General features: G+C 53.8%; 1 protein-coding gene across 1 annotated transcript in view; it reads left to right on the forward strand.

Moving 5' to 3' along the window:
• Nucleotides 1-14,311, forward strand: part of COL4A2 (collagen type IV alpha 2 chain) — a 159,970-nt gene that overhangs the window by 35,193 nt on the left and 110,466 nt on the right. The window contains 1 exon segment of the mRNA XM_086330559.1: nt 13,534-13,614. Coding sequence (XP_086186685.1) covers nt 13,534-13,614 — 81 coding nt within the window.

Genomic DNA, 14,311 nt, shown 5'->3' on the forward strand with positions numbered 1-14,311 from the left:
CCCCTGGGGAAGGAAGTGGCAGCCCCACTCCAGTTTGCTTGCCTGGAAAATCCCATGGACAGAGGAGCCTGGCGGGCTACAGTCCACGGGGTCACAAAGAGTCAGACACGGATGCACGACTAAGCACGCAGGCTCTGTGTCCTAGGATCAGAACCGTGAGCATGGAGGTGAGCCGGCATCTCCCCTTCATGGGTGAGACAGAACAAAGGTTAAGGACACAGTGGCACCGCCTCCTGCCACATGCTGGGCACTGCGCTGAGCTCACGCCCCAGGCTCATCTCCTTTCCTCCCCACAAGCACCCCGCGAGGTTGGGGTGGCAGGCCTACCCACGTACAGATGAGGGGACTGCAGGGCTCACGGGAGACGGTGGGTCTCATAGCCACAGGCCCTCCCTGCGGCCAGGGCCCCACGAGAGTGCACCCCCTCAGCCACATCACAGTGGGCACCGCACACCCACGTGAGGCCCAGGCAACGGGGTCGTGGGGCTGTTGGGGCCCGGAAAGACCTCACCTCCTCGCCGGGTGAAGTTCAGGGTGAAAACACTGGATTAACGGTATCATGCATCAGTGTGACGGAACTGGCTCCCAGTCCTTAAAATGTGTGCATCCAATTCTGAGTCAGCCTCGCCGATACTCGGTCTGGAGCTTCCCTGGTGGCACAGAGAATCAGAATCCACCTGCCAACGCAAGAGACATGGGTTCAATCCCTGGTCCAGGAAGGTCCTACATGCCGCAGGGCGACTGAACCTGGGCAGCAGCCACTGAGGCTGTGCTCCAGAGCCCGGAAACCACAACTGGGGAAGCTCCCGCAGCGAGGAGGCTGAACCCCGCAGCTAGAGAAAGGCCCCCGCTCCCCGCGGCTAGAGAAAGGCCCCCGCTCCCCGCGGCTAGAGAAAGGCCCCCGCTCCCCGCAGCTAGAGAAAAGCCCGAGCAGCAGCAGACCCTGCACAGCCTAAAATAAAATGAGATAAATGGATCATGCCTTTCAAAATTAAAAAAATTATAAATCAATCTTGGTCTGAACCGAGTCCGGGGAGGTTTGCTCTTCGGTAGGTCCATTTTGCAGTTATTGTTGTACGTGTCCCCTGATTGTAGCCCAGAAGCTCGAGATTAAAACTTCCAGTAGCCTGCTGGGGAGCAAAGGGAAGCATGGGATTGAAAACTTCCCCCTGGAATATCCAAGTGGACAAACACCCAGATGGATGATCCTCACACAAACAGCACCATTGCCTCTGCATGGAGCAGGACTCTGACACAGAGCTGCTGGCCCGGGAAGGTGGTTCCGTGGTGACTTAGGGTAGGTTTTACTCACAGACCCGCCAATGCGAAGAGAAAGCCGCTAAGCTCATAGCAAAGGAATCCTACCTCACTGCTAGTATGCAAAGGAGTATCACACGGCCTCAGCAGCTGCCAGATGCGATCACCTTGGCAGGGTTTATGTATGAGAAAGGGCGAGGCAGAAATTCAGAAATTCTAGCCCAGAAGTCAGGCCAGCAGGTATGTGGAGCAGCTGCAGTTTTAGTGTGGACCCTCCACTGGCCTGGAGCCCCGAGACTTTGATCCAGGGAGCCATCAAGGTCGCCGAGATGAAGCCGCTCGGATGCAGACATGAGCCTGCCCAGGCAGACTGCCGGAGCTCCTCGCAGGCCAGAGCGAACCCACACCTGCCCTGCCTGGGCCGGTCCCGCCCAAGCAGAACAGAAATCTTATTGTATTCTGAAAAGGCATTGCAAAGTCCCTTTTCTCCCCATTCTTCTCGGATTTTTCCCCCAAATTTGTCACGGAGGGAGGGGTTGGGACAAAGCTGTAAGGCTGGGCATGGGTCTCTGGAATAAATAGCTTCAAGAGATGTATCCACTTCATTTCTTCAGAACAATGTGAAATATTCATTTCAGACTCATAGCCAACTCTCACAACATAGACATTTTTATTCATTGCCAGAGATCCAAGAACCGACATGCTGTATAAATAAATAAAGTTTTACTGTAGGTGATGTGAGCTGATGCCTGCGCTGAATGAGGTCTAGGTAGACTATCTCTCATAGCTGAGGAAGGCGTAAACAGTGTTGTTCATAAATATTTAGGGCATTTTTTCTAAATATAACATGTGAGACTCTTTACCATGTGTACACAGAGTTATTACCTCCAGCTATAATTATCTGGGTGGCCTCTTAAAAGCTCCTGATGAGTTGTTTTCCTCAACTCTGAGACAGAAGACACAGAACTCTACCCCTCAGGCTATGAAAACGACTGAATGTCATTAGCCTTCATCACAGTCTCACACCACACGACACTCAGGATATTAGTTCCCTGAGCAGGGAATGAACCTGTGCCCCCTACAGAGGAAGCTCAGAGTCTTAACCACTGGACCTCCAGGGAAGTCCCCAAAATAGTCTTTCGTGTGGTCGATTTTCCTATTATTGATCGGAGGAGAGCACTGACACCCAGAGGAGCTGTTTTTATTCTCCAGCCGCTCAGTCGTGTCTGACTCTCGCGGCCCCACAGACTGCCCCACGCCGGGCTTCCCCGTCCTTCCTGAGCAGGGAAGCCTGGATGAACAGGGAGGAAGAGCTTTGCAGTCTGGCCTGTTTTGCTGCCTGCGTCTTGTGTAACTACATCTGTAGGTGGACAGTTGCTGATCAAGAGGAGGATGATGTCAGGGGAGCGGGGTCAGTCAGGCAGGTTTTTGGGGGGCATACTGGGTGAAGGAGGAGCGGGAGGAGGTGGGGTGTGAGATAAGCCCCGGGTGCACAGTGAGCTCCCCCAGAATTCCGCTCCGGCCTGCGGGCCCTGGGGGCCTCCCTCTCTCGCTCGGCTCTCCTCCCAGGCCCGCCCGCTGCCTGGGTCTCCCTGTCTCTGCCCAGTGGCTGCTGCTGTCTCTACTGAGCACTCGTAACGCCTCCTGACTTCTGCTTCCATCAAGCCTCTGCCCTCACTTCTCTGTAAGACACAGCACTGCACTTACTGCAGCCCTTCCTGACTGAACTGGAGGAGGGCAGGGCAACCCACTCCAGGATTATTGCCTGGAGAGTCCCATGGACAGAGGAGCCTGGCAGGTTACAGTCCGGAGGGTCGAAAAGAGTCAGACACAACTGAGCAACCTACACTTTCACTTTCACTTTCTTGACTGAACGTGAGTTTGACGTGTCTGTTCAACCTTTCTCTCACTTTTCCTGGGATTACACATAATGGCATCAGTACCCTTGCACAGTAAGGAGGTCAAACCAGCCGTCCTAAAGGACATCAGTCCTGAATATTCACTGGAAGGACCGATGCTGAAGCTGAAACTCCAGCCGCTCCTAAAGGACATCAGTCCTGAATATTCACTGGAAGGACTGATGCTGAAGCTGAAACTCCAGTACTCTGGCCACCTGATGCGAAGAACTGACTCCTGGGAAAAGACCCTGATGCTGGGAAAGACTGAGGGTGGGAGGAGAAGGGGGCGACAGAGGATGAGATGGTCGGATGACATCAGTGATCAGTGGACATGTGTTTGAGTAGACTCTGGGAGTTGGCAATGGACAGGGAGGCCTGGCGTGCTGTGGTCCATGGTGTCACAAAGAGTCGGACACGACTGAGCGACTGAACAGCAATTCTAGTGGCCTGATTCAAAGCTGCCAGGTCCGCCTCTAGCCCTGTTTTCTGTACTGTCGGCCTGAGGTGTCATCTTGCAGAACATGAGGGTCTTTCAGAAACAGTCCCACGTTACGCTGTAGCAGAAACACCCGTATGTACAAAGAATGGGCAGGGCCGAGGTGAAATCTGCAGGAGCTTGACTTCCTTGACCCAGAGGGCGAGTGGCTGGTGTGTTCAAGGGAGCGGGTTTCAGCTCTGCGGATGGCGAGGCCAAGGCAGGAGGGAGAGAATTCCGGGCCGAAGGCACGTTCCCAGGGAGGATGGGCTCCCAGAGGTGCTCACGCTCAGGCGCTGGAGATCCTTGACATTCCACTGCTGTGTGGAGATGTTTTACGAAGCACTCGGCTGGAGCTGAGTGAGGGAACAGGGGACGGAGGGGGTGGGATGCACGCCGCTCGGTCTCGGACGCAGCTCAGCTGGTCCAGGGCAGAGCAGGGAATCGGGAGCAGAGGACGTGGAGACAGAGCGTGCTATCTTGTCACCGGAGCATCGGGTGGGCTGGAAACCAGAGGGTTAACCACAGAAGGACGCACGCGCCCACTCTGCCCCTTGCTCTGGTCTAAGTGTTTGTGCCGCCCCCTGAGGTCCTAACCCCAGGGTGGTGGTATTAGGAGGTGAGGCCTTCAGGAGGGCATCCCACGATGGAGACGAATGTCCTTAACAGAAGAGGCCCACAGAGCTCTCAGGCCCCACCCGGCCACGTAAGGATCTGGCAAGAAGCCGGCTGTGGGTAAAACAGGCACCCTATCGCCCCTTGATCCTGGACTTCCAGCCTCGAGCGCCGGGATAAATACAGTACTGCTGGTTATAAGCTGCCCAGGCTGGTGTTCTGTTGGAGCAGCCGTGAGTGAACACGGGGCATGAGTGATTAATAAAAGCGAGAATGGTGACTACCTGTATTAAGGATGGAGGGAGGGGGACTTCCAGAAATTGGTCTACTGACGGACCCACCAAGGAAACCCAAACAGCAGGCAAATGATTTCAAACAGAAGCGTCGATCTGCCTGGGCTCATGTGTGCATGTGTGTGTGTGTGCGCGCACGCTCCTGCACACCAACTCCTGCAAGGTGGCTGGCGTGCACACGGGCTCTCACATTATGCACACTTGTGGCAGCATCACAGAGGCATCAGGAAAACGGGCTTTAGTGATGAGTGAACAGACACCGAGACACAGCCAGCCTGCCTGAGTCGTTGGTCAGACTGGCATTGCCCCGGCCACTGTGACCACAGTGATGGTGGCCAAGGGGAAGATAAGGGGGACTGAGAGTGGGGTTGGCGATGAGGGGCTTCTGTGGAAGCCTGGATGACCTGTTTCAAACACTGGACGAGAAAAAGATCCCATTCTCACAGTCCCATTTTGAGACTGTTTCATCCAGTAAGTCAACATCTAGGGAAGCCCAGGCACACGGAGGTTCAAGAGCAACTTTTGGAATCAAGGGAATGAGCTCTGGTTCAACGTAGAATTGAGCCGTAGATTCATAAACATGTCTGAGACACAAGGAAAATAAATCGGATGTCGTAGGAGCTGAGACCGTGGCTGCAGCAGAGTGCTGGTGACGGATTCCAGAGCGTGGACAGGACGCAGATGTGAATGGGGGCCGGAGCTCTGATGAGCGGGACCTGGTGATGGGAAGAAGCACTTTAGAGTGGAGGCAACCCGTGCTCCCGCGGGACCTCCTTCCTGCCTCCAGGCGGGGTCAGCCCCATTTGCAGAGCCCTTCCTGGCCCCCACCCACTCCTGAGGCTGCCGGTCGAGCCCACTGCCCAGCCCAGCCCAGCCTGTGCCATCCCTGGTTCCTGACCACGGCAGCATGTTCACCTTCCATGTCCCTGGCGCTTCTATGCGTGCATATCCAGTTGCTGGGCAAGGATGAGTCATCTCCGGGTCTGCACCGGGATGGAGGAGCCGCAGGGAAGCCTGGACTCGAGTCGGGTGAAGCCGATGTGAGAGGGAAGCGGGAGGGACGCTTCTGGACGGAGCGGCCGGCATGGACACCTGCAGCGCCTCCCACCCGGGCCCCCAGCAGAGGCGACACGCGGGGCCCCTCCATCCTATCTTGGGAGAGGAGGGGAGGCCGGGGGACAGAGGGAGTGTGATGGGAGACGCCCTCGCTCGGCCAGGCGGCCCGCTTGCCTTCACCTGCAGCGGGCCCACCTGCACTCTGAGATCATTCTGGCCCCGGGCAAGGTGTTTCTCAGGGAGCCTTGGCTGCTCCACACTCCCATGCCACCGTCTGGGGCTCCGAGCCAGCAGCAGGGCCTGCACCTCATCTCCATGACCCCTTGGTGTGAGGGCGCCAGCGGCCTCAGCCCTGACGTCACCCCACAGGTCCGGGCGGCCCTGCCAGCCCCATCCTGCGTTGGGGAGGGGGCAGAAGAGAGGGGGCCGCCCCGCCTGGACTCCGCCCGGGCCCTCTTCTGACAATGCCGGTTGTCTGCTTCCCGCGCTTCCTCACCCCCAGGGCAGTGGCTGTCCTCAGCCTGCTCTCAGCATCACCGGCACAAGCGGTGTCCTTGGGGAGCGTGTTCTGGCCTTTGGTCTGCCAGCCACGCCTCTGTCTTGTCCAGTTCCAGAGATGCTGCTGGGGTCTCTGCGTTAGCCCTGCTGGTCGGCCCCCGACCCCAGCATTAAAGCTCAGCTGCCTCTGCTGTGCTGTTGACTGGTGCTGTTGTTTACTCCCTCGGTTGTGTCCAACTCTGCCACCCCATGGACCGTGGCCTACCAGGCTCCTCTGTCCACAGGATTCTCCAGGCAAGAATTCTGGACTGGGTTGCCATTTCCTCCTCCAGGGGATCTTCCCAACCCGAGCATGGAACCCACGTCTCTTACATTGGCAGGCGGATTCTGGGAAGCACACTCACTGTCTTACAGATGGCAAGTTCTATTAGGAAAACACACCTCGCCTGAGTCAGAAAGAGGAAGAAAGAGGTGGAGAAGTTGGCTGGTCATGCTCAGGAAAGCGTCTGAGTGTGCGGGTTTGGGTAGAAGCTCAGGCGGCTTGCTGCTGTGACGCGGGCAAGGGCCTCCAGCGCTCCCCCTCCCAGGCCTGCCAGCCCTGTGGAAGGAGCAGCGGCCTCCGCAGATGCCCACACACCCGGGCGAGCCTAAGTGAGCACAGGTAGGCCTGACGACTGCATCCTGAAAGGCCTGTGCCCAGCGTCTCCCCTTGGACTGCCGTCATCCTGTCTGGTTCCCTGTTCCCGTCGCAGCATCCTCCCCTACTTCAATGTTCAGTCACTTAGTCATGTCTGACTCTGCAACCCCATGGACTCCAGCACGCCAGGCCTCCCTGTCCATCACCAACTCCCGGAGCTTGCTCAAACTTATTTCCATTGAGTTGGTAATGCCATCCAACCGTCTCACCCTCTGTCGTCTCCTTCTCCTCCTGCCTCCAATCTTTCCCAGCATCAGGGTCTTTTCCAGTGAGTCGGCTCTTCACATCAGGTGGACAAAGGACTGGAGCTTCAGCTTCAGCATCAGCCCTCCCCTGTTGCCTCCCCCAGACCCCCCAGCCCAGGAGGAGGGATCCCACCGCACTCCTGGTACTCAATCAGAGCCCACTGGGGCGGCTCATCTAAATGGGTGACCCCTCTGTCCGTCAGGTACTCCGCTGCTTTCGGCTGGTGGCAATCTTAGGGCCATTCTAGAGTCACCACGTTTATTCTAGGCGCCCCTGAAAGTTTGGACAAAGGCAGCCGGACTCCCTGGACTTCCCGCCCAGCCTACAGCAGAGGAGCATTTTGCTGTGTGGAGTGGCTGTGTTCCACACTTCCTCTGCCATATACCCTGTCTTTCTAATACTATGTTGGAATGATTTCCTTAATTTCTAAAGCTGCATGTGCGGAAATGGCTTATATTTCCTGTTTTGATAAAGTAATAGAACTTTACTGGGAACTGTGTTCCCAAGTTGGCTTTCTCCCTGTCGGCCTCTTTTTGGATTAGAAGGATAATTTTAGAAAGTTCAGCTTGCCTGGACTTGTGGCAAAGACAAAGACTCGTATACATTTTTTTTTTTTTACCTAAAATGTGAAAGACGATTACTTTTTAACAAAAAGGAATGTTTGTCTTTTCTGTCGGTTAGAATGGGTTATTCAATAGCGCTCCATACAGGAAGCTCTGGGTGCGTGCTGGGGGCAATCAAATGGTAAAATATCTGTAAATTCCCTCCAGATTTGCACTTTTTGGCTGGAGGTAAGTTGGCTTAAAAAGGCTTTCTTGGACAAAACGTTTCTTGGAACATGTGGAGGACAGAATATTCTTTGTTTGGGGACAAATGAGTTTTGTTCTCGCATCTTCATATAAATTTGATTAATACTCATTTCTTCTGTGCAAGTTGAGAACAATGGTGAGCATTTTTTCTTTCATCTGTACATATGGCATCGACTTTAAAGAGCGTCCCGTCTGCGGACAGCAGGGTGCACGTCCGTGGAGTCTTTGATACACACGGGTGGTTCACACGGGTGGTTGAGAAATAGCTGGTCTGAAAGAGCCTAGTCACTTGTGTGTTTTATTTTCTGGCGTTCGAGTGGTTGTTCAAGCCTATTTTAAGTGCCCTAAATACCTGGCATCGGGGGGCGCGGCGCTGGGCTCTTCTGTGTATGTTGGAAGTGGGGCTGTTCCCCAGATACCGCCACAGGGGCACCTACTGTTCACCAGGCTGCCAAGGAAGCGCTCTTCCTCTCTGCTCAGTCCTGCGCAATCCCTGATGAAGGCAGCGTGATACTGGCTTCTCCTGATGCCAGTAGATTGCTCTGACAGGAGGCAGGGCCAGCCGCAATTGGGACCGGGTGTTCCCTTAATCCTGCAGCTGCCACTCTGGATCTCCACTCCGACTCTTCCCCGCATTCCAGTTATAAACGGCAGAGCCATCTCTGCTGGAAGCCAGGGAGCCGGTGGCTCAAGGCAAGAAATTCCCTCCTCGAATCTGATAGATGCCTGGTTCAGGAAGCTAGAACCTGGCTTTGCTTAGAACATTCCATGACTTCTGTTCTCTCAGACACAAAAGCTTCCCCGGGAATCTCAACCATGCATCTAGGGGTGAGCTGGCTGTCTCTCAGATGAACTAAAGCCCATGCAAATAGATGTATTTTTAAATCATTCTACAGTGTAGTGATGCCAAGATTCAGACAAGGCTCCAAAGAAAAGAATTCCCATGTAAAAAGCTCACTAAGAAATCTCTTGTTCAGAGCTCTCCATGTTGCCCTGGAAACCATCTGTTACATTCCGTTTGGGTAGAATATGATACAAGGTCTCTAGAGAATGTATCTTATGCCTTTACATTGCCAGTTGGCTCTTAAGCGATCCAAGTCATTTCCAATTCCTTGAATTTCTAATCAGCACAGCAATGCTGGCTACCAATTCAGGACAGCACAAAATTCAGCAAAAAAAAAAAGAGAGAGAGAGAGAGAGAAAGTCTCAAAAGGATGTTTTCACTAAGGAAAAAGGAACTGAAATTTGTGGCCCTGTGGTTGATTCTAAGCTCGAACTGAGTCCTGAGTGCTCAGAGCCACGCTGAGCACGCCCCAGGTGGCAGGAGTCGAAAGATGTCGAGGGCTGGCACGTGTCTAGGATGGTCATGCCTGGGTCCGCCTTAGGCAGGGCCCTGGGGACCCTGCAGGAAAGTTTCTGCTCCACTGAAGAGATGGCTCAGTGGTTCGCATTGTCTCATTGTCTCCAAGCAGATCCCCTTTCTCAGAGCCAGCCCATCATCCCTGCTTACCTGGAAGCCCTGTTGGAACCCTGGGCCGGGGTCTGCAGTCCTGAGCGGCTCCGGCGCGAGGGCGGTGCCGATGTGGCATCCACACAGCAGGGGGGAGTAGCGAGGGCCCAGAGGGAGCCGCGGTTTATCCCGCGTTGAGGGACTGCCTCTTTGACGCCGTGTCCGAGCCTCCCCTCAATCAACCAATCCGTCCTCCCTGCCCCCCTTCTTCCTTGCCAGCACAGGTTTTGTTCCCAACTGTCGAAAGGAGATTACCTGCCCTTCATCTCCTCCAGATGCAGCGCAGAGATGTTCCTGGTTTACTGGGCTCTTTACATTCAGGCTGCTTCTCTCTGACTTCCCCAAACTTATAATTCACTTTCATCTTTCAAAACCACATCCATTAGCCCCGAAGCACTTTTTGAGATGTCAAGATTGGACTCAAACACTCTCCAAGGTTGGGAGTCCTCGCAGCATCAGTGGTTCCATTGGTCCGTGAGCTCTTGCCTGCCCTGGGATGAAGGACATTCACAACAGGGTGAGCGTTTGGCCAGCTCTGCTGAGTAGACGCAGCTGGTCCAGGGCAGGGGCTCTCCAGGAGCTTCCAGGCCCTGGAGCTGCGTCTCCCCCTGAGATGCTGGGTGACCTGCAGGGGGCTCAGGGAGCCCTGCTGCTGGAGTATTGCTCTGCACCAAGTGACCGGTGGGGACCGAGGTGGGAAACTAACAAGCAGTGGACTGATGTTTCGGAGCCAGCTTGGCCCTGACGGGTGGAAGCGCGCTGTCCTAGAGACTCCGAAGTTGAAGGTCTGGACGGGTCTAGCTTGTCATCTGCGAGGGTGGTGGGCAGACTCTTGAGGTGAGTGTAGGTGGGGAGGAAGCACATCATCTCTATTAAGGCGCTGGCAAGAGGACCCTGATGTGTCTTCGAGTTGTGCTGAGTCACGGAATCGGGGCTGGACGTAAGGGCTTGGCTTGGGCAGCGGTTGGTCTGAGCTTTTGTTCTCCTGTTGCGGGGGTGGGCACCTGGGGCTGGAACACGGACACACAGCTCTTCACACACTCCTCATCTGAGAGCCTCAGGACGGCGTTTGTGTCTTGAGAATGTTCCAGAGCCCAGGTCCTCTCCAGAGAATGCCGAGGCTCAGCCTGAGACTTGTTCAGCCTCTAAGAGACGTCTGGAGCACGTGCCCTGCCCTACAGAAGTAAATACTTCTGTTCATCCTGGAGATCTGACATTCCAGAAGGTGGTGCTTAGGGCTCTTGTTGCTGCTGGAATTCTTAAGAGCCCCTCTGTGGGGTGTGTGAGACGCTGATGGAAACTCACACAGACACACACACAAACAGACATACACACACACACACACACACACACACACACACACACCAACATACACATGAGGGCTGAAATTTTCAGGTGGAGGGCTACCTCTCAACAGTGCCTCCCCCACATCCTGAGTCAGGGTATCTGAGCCCTGGGGTCATGGCTGAGAAGTATGGAGACTGGGAATCTTCAGGCCTGCAAGCCTTGTTCCCAAGGCAGAAAGCACTGTTGAATTTTGAGCAGGTTATGAGCGCATTTCTATAACTAAATCCAGGGCATATCCTAGAGCTAGAACAGAAAGTCTGTTAGGTCGATTTGAAGCCATTAAAATCGTTTCAACCATTGATTTATATATAGGGATTTGGCAAATGGCTTTAAAATCAAAATTAAAAATAACATGTGAAACCCCAGATGGGGAATAGGAGTGTATGCTTCTCACTTCAGCCTGAGGTGTCTCCCTACCCTTTCCAAGCAACTGGTAAGTGAATTATGATTGTGTGAGCCGAGTTCGCCTTGCCCGCACGCCTATTCACGTCCCGGTCATGCAGAGGACAAAGTCCAGCGCGGTGCATCCAGGCTCCTCGCTTCGGTGCTCAGGATAATCCGCACACCAACGGCTTGCCCGCAGCTGGATGTATAAACACCAAATATCCAGGGTCGGGCGGTTTTAAGATGAGCCCCACTGTAGTTAAGCACTGAAGCCACACAAAAATGGGCAGATACCTAACATCGCATTTGGAGGGCGTGAAAGGACTTTATCCATGTTTGTGCGTGTGAGCTAAGTCGCTGCAGTCGTATCCAACTCGTTGCGACCCCATGATTGTAGCCCACCAGGCTCCTCCGTTCACGGAATTCTCAAGGCAAGAGTACTGGAGTGGGTGGCCATGTCCTCCTCCAGGGGATCTTCCAGACCCAGGGATCGAACCCTCGTCTCCTGCATTGGAAGGCACGCTCTTTACCACTAGCACCACCGGGGAAGCCCCTTACCATTCCCATTTGCTCTTATGCTCTCCCATCGCCTGACTCAGCTCAGAAGGATACCAAGAGTCTCAGAAGACTTTAGAGGTGCTGGTTTCTGTAAAGAGTTTGAGATCTTCAGATTTTTTTTTTTTCAGTTCTTCAAAGTAGTGACAGATGCAGCTGATATTAGATTAGGGAAAGAATAAAAACAACAAATGTGAAACTCTCCAATACTACCCCTCCATAGAAAGTACTTAGCAAAGGGGTGTATCCTGTCTACAGAAAGGACACTGCATCTCTGATGAGGTCGATGATGCTCCTGCCAGGCAGCGTGGAGTCAAAGCTCACTTGTGCCCCCCAGCATTGACCGACCAGGAGGCTTGTGCTGGCAGGAGGTGTCGAGGCGGCCAGGCAGCCCCATCCGCATCTCCCCGCAAACCCTGGGGAGCTGGGAGAATGCTGACCAATGTGTTAGCCCAAAAACCAGACAGAAGAACTCCCCAAGGGACCCCTGTTTCGTCACTGAGACTCAACTCGGAAGGGGAGGAGCTGCCCTGGTGAAATGCGATGCTGTTGAACTGGAGCGGTTTCTGTAGTCGGGGCGTTGCTTGCACCATTAGGTCTGGCCGAGTGCTCACCAGGGCTCACTGCACCCAGGGTCCCCTCTGGATCGGCTCCCTGCGGGCTCCGGACCACCTGGTCAAGAGTGAGGAGCCAGATGGAGGTTCCCCGGGGACCGGCTGCACTAACTCACCTGTGGGGGGTGGGATGGGGCTGCAGGTGGGCAGAGCTGACCAGAGAGGGGAGAAAGAGGACCAAGCTGATTGTCATTTCCGACTCAAAACGCTTAGTATTGTGGACGCTGTCTGAAAGGAGGAGTTCAGACGCGGTCCAGTCTGCACGTCCACCTCGTGCCTGAGACACTGAGACGGAGGCAAGAAATGCCTTCTTCCTCGCTGGGATTGTCTAGCCAGAGAACTCCCCCGTTATCGCTAAAGTCATCAAAGAGTGACATCTCAGGGACTGGCGAAAAGTTCGACGATATCACCCCAACCCAGCTGAATAAACACTTAGGAAAAACCTCACCACCATCCCCGCCCTCTCTGTACCCCAAGTTAGCAGTCTCAGGGAGGGGAAGGGGCGGGGCTTCCCCGTGGGTGGCGGTTCCCTGTGACAGGGGGTGGGGGGGCGGTTCCCTGTGGGGGGTGGTTCCCTCTGATGGGGGGCAGTTCCCTGTGACGGGGAAGGGGGAGGCGGTTCCCTGTGATGGGTGGTGGCTCCCTGTGATGGGGGGAGGCTGTGTCATCCCACCAGCTGTATTTGCAAATTCCACCTCTGGATCAGAAGCCCCCTCCCTGCAACTCAGTGGGTCTGGGCTTTGTCACGAGGCCCTGCAGAGTGCCGCGGGCAGCCACCCTGACCATCCTCCCCAGCCTCGGACGTCTCTCCCAGAACACCTTATCTTAGGCTCACTTCACACAGAATCCCTGGAGAATGTTCTCCTTGACTTTGAGCCCCAGGATGCAGCTTGGCATCTGGCACTTAGTAGGCACTGAAAAAAGGCTAATTCACCCTAGAATGTGCAGCACCAAGGGTGGCCTTGATGTCAGCCGTGGACTTGGGGTGGTGATGGTGCATCGGTGGAGGTTGACCGATTGTAACACTCGGCCCATCTGGTGGGGGGCGTGTTGATAGTTGGGAGGTGCGGGCAGAAGGAGCTGTGCGTGAAACGCCATACCTTTTCTTACTGACCTCAAACTGCTCTAAAAATTAAATTCTGCTTCTTTAAAGACTGAGTGAGTGTTTTGATTGAATAGTTGTTAGGCGTGGAAGGACTGTCAGCAGCTGGCATTCTGGCCTGCGCGGCAATTGGAGGGTAGTAGGTAATGTTCTCTGCTTTCTGCTTCGTTTCTGCAGGGTGTGAAGAAATTGGACGTGCCCTGTGGAGGCAGAGACTGCAGCGGGGGCTGCCAGTGCTACCCCGAGAAAGGAGGGCGGGTAAGTCATGACGCTGCAATAAGTATTGTCTTCGTTTTACTTCCATTTTGTACAGAGTGCTGTATATAACCTGATTAAATCATTTGCATACAATCGTAAGAAATTTAATATAGGTGAGTTCATTTCTATGAAGCAAGCAAGAATAGAATGCAGAATTGAGTCTATATATGCTACTTTCTCAATAAATTGAGAACAGTGTTGGCCTTCTTGAGCATCTTCTCTCTTGCTCATTGTCATAAATACACGTGTGCATATATGTGTACATAATGCAATTATGTTTAACATTTATAGTATATATAAATGTATATTTTGTAAAAATATTGCATAAAAAAAGCTGTTGCATTTATACTCTGATATCTATTTAAACTAGAGGGCGTTGGCATTGAACCACCATGAATATACAGTTGTATTTATACCCTGGTATCTCTTTAAACTAGAGGGTGCTGGCATTGAACCACTGACAATCACTTTGACTTTTGAAATTATCCCACACCTTCCCTGAATGCCCCTTATGTACAGGCACTTCACAGGTAAGTCAGAGAGAAAAGGTCGCCCCGTGTTACCACAACATCCGGCGATGTTTGAAATGTGGGCCTGATACTTTGACATGTTTCATCCAAGTGTTGCTTTGAAAGCTGATATTTGAGTCTCAGCATCGTTGAAGTTAAAGGTTTGCTTATATTCATGTATTAAGACC

Source organism: Bos grunniens, chromosome 12 (genome assembly GCF_055505025.1).
Source record: "Bos grunniens cultivar Pamir isolate PY7600 chromosome 12, Bosgru_T2T1.0, whole genome shotgun sequence".
Classification (NCBI taxonomy): Eukaryota; Metazoa; Chordata; class Mammalia; order Artiodactyla; family Bovidae; genus Bos; species Bos grunniens.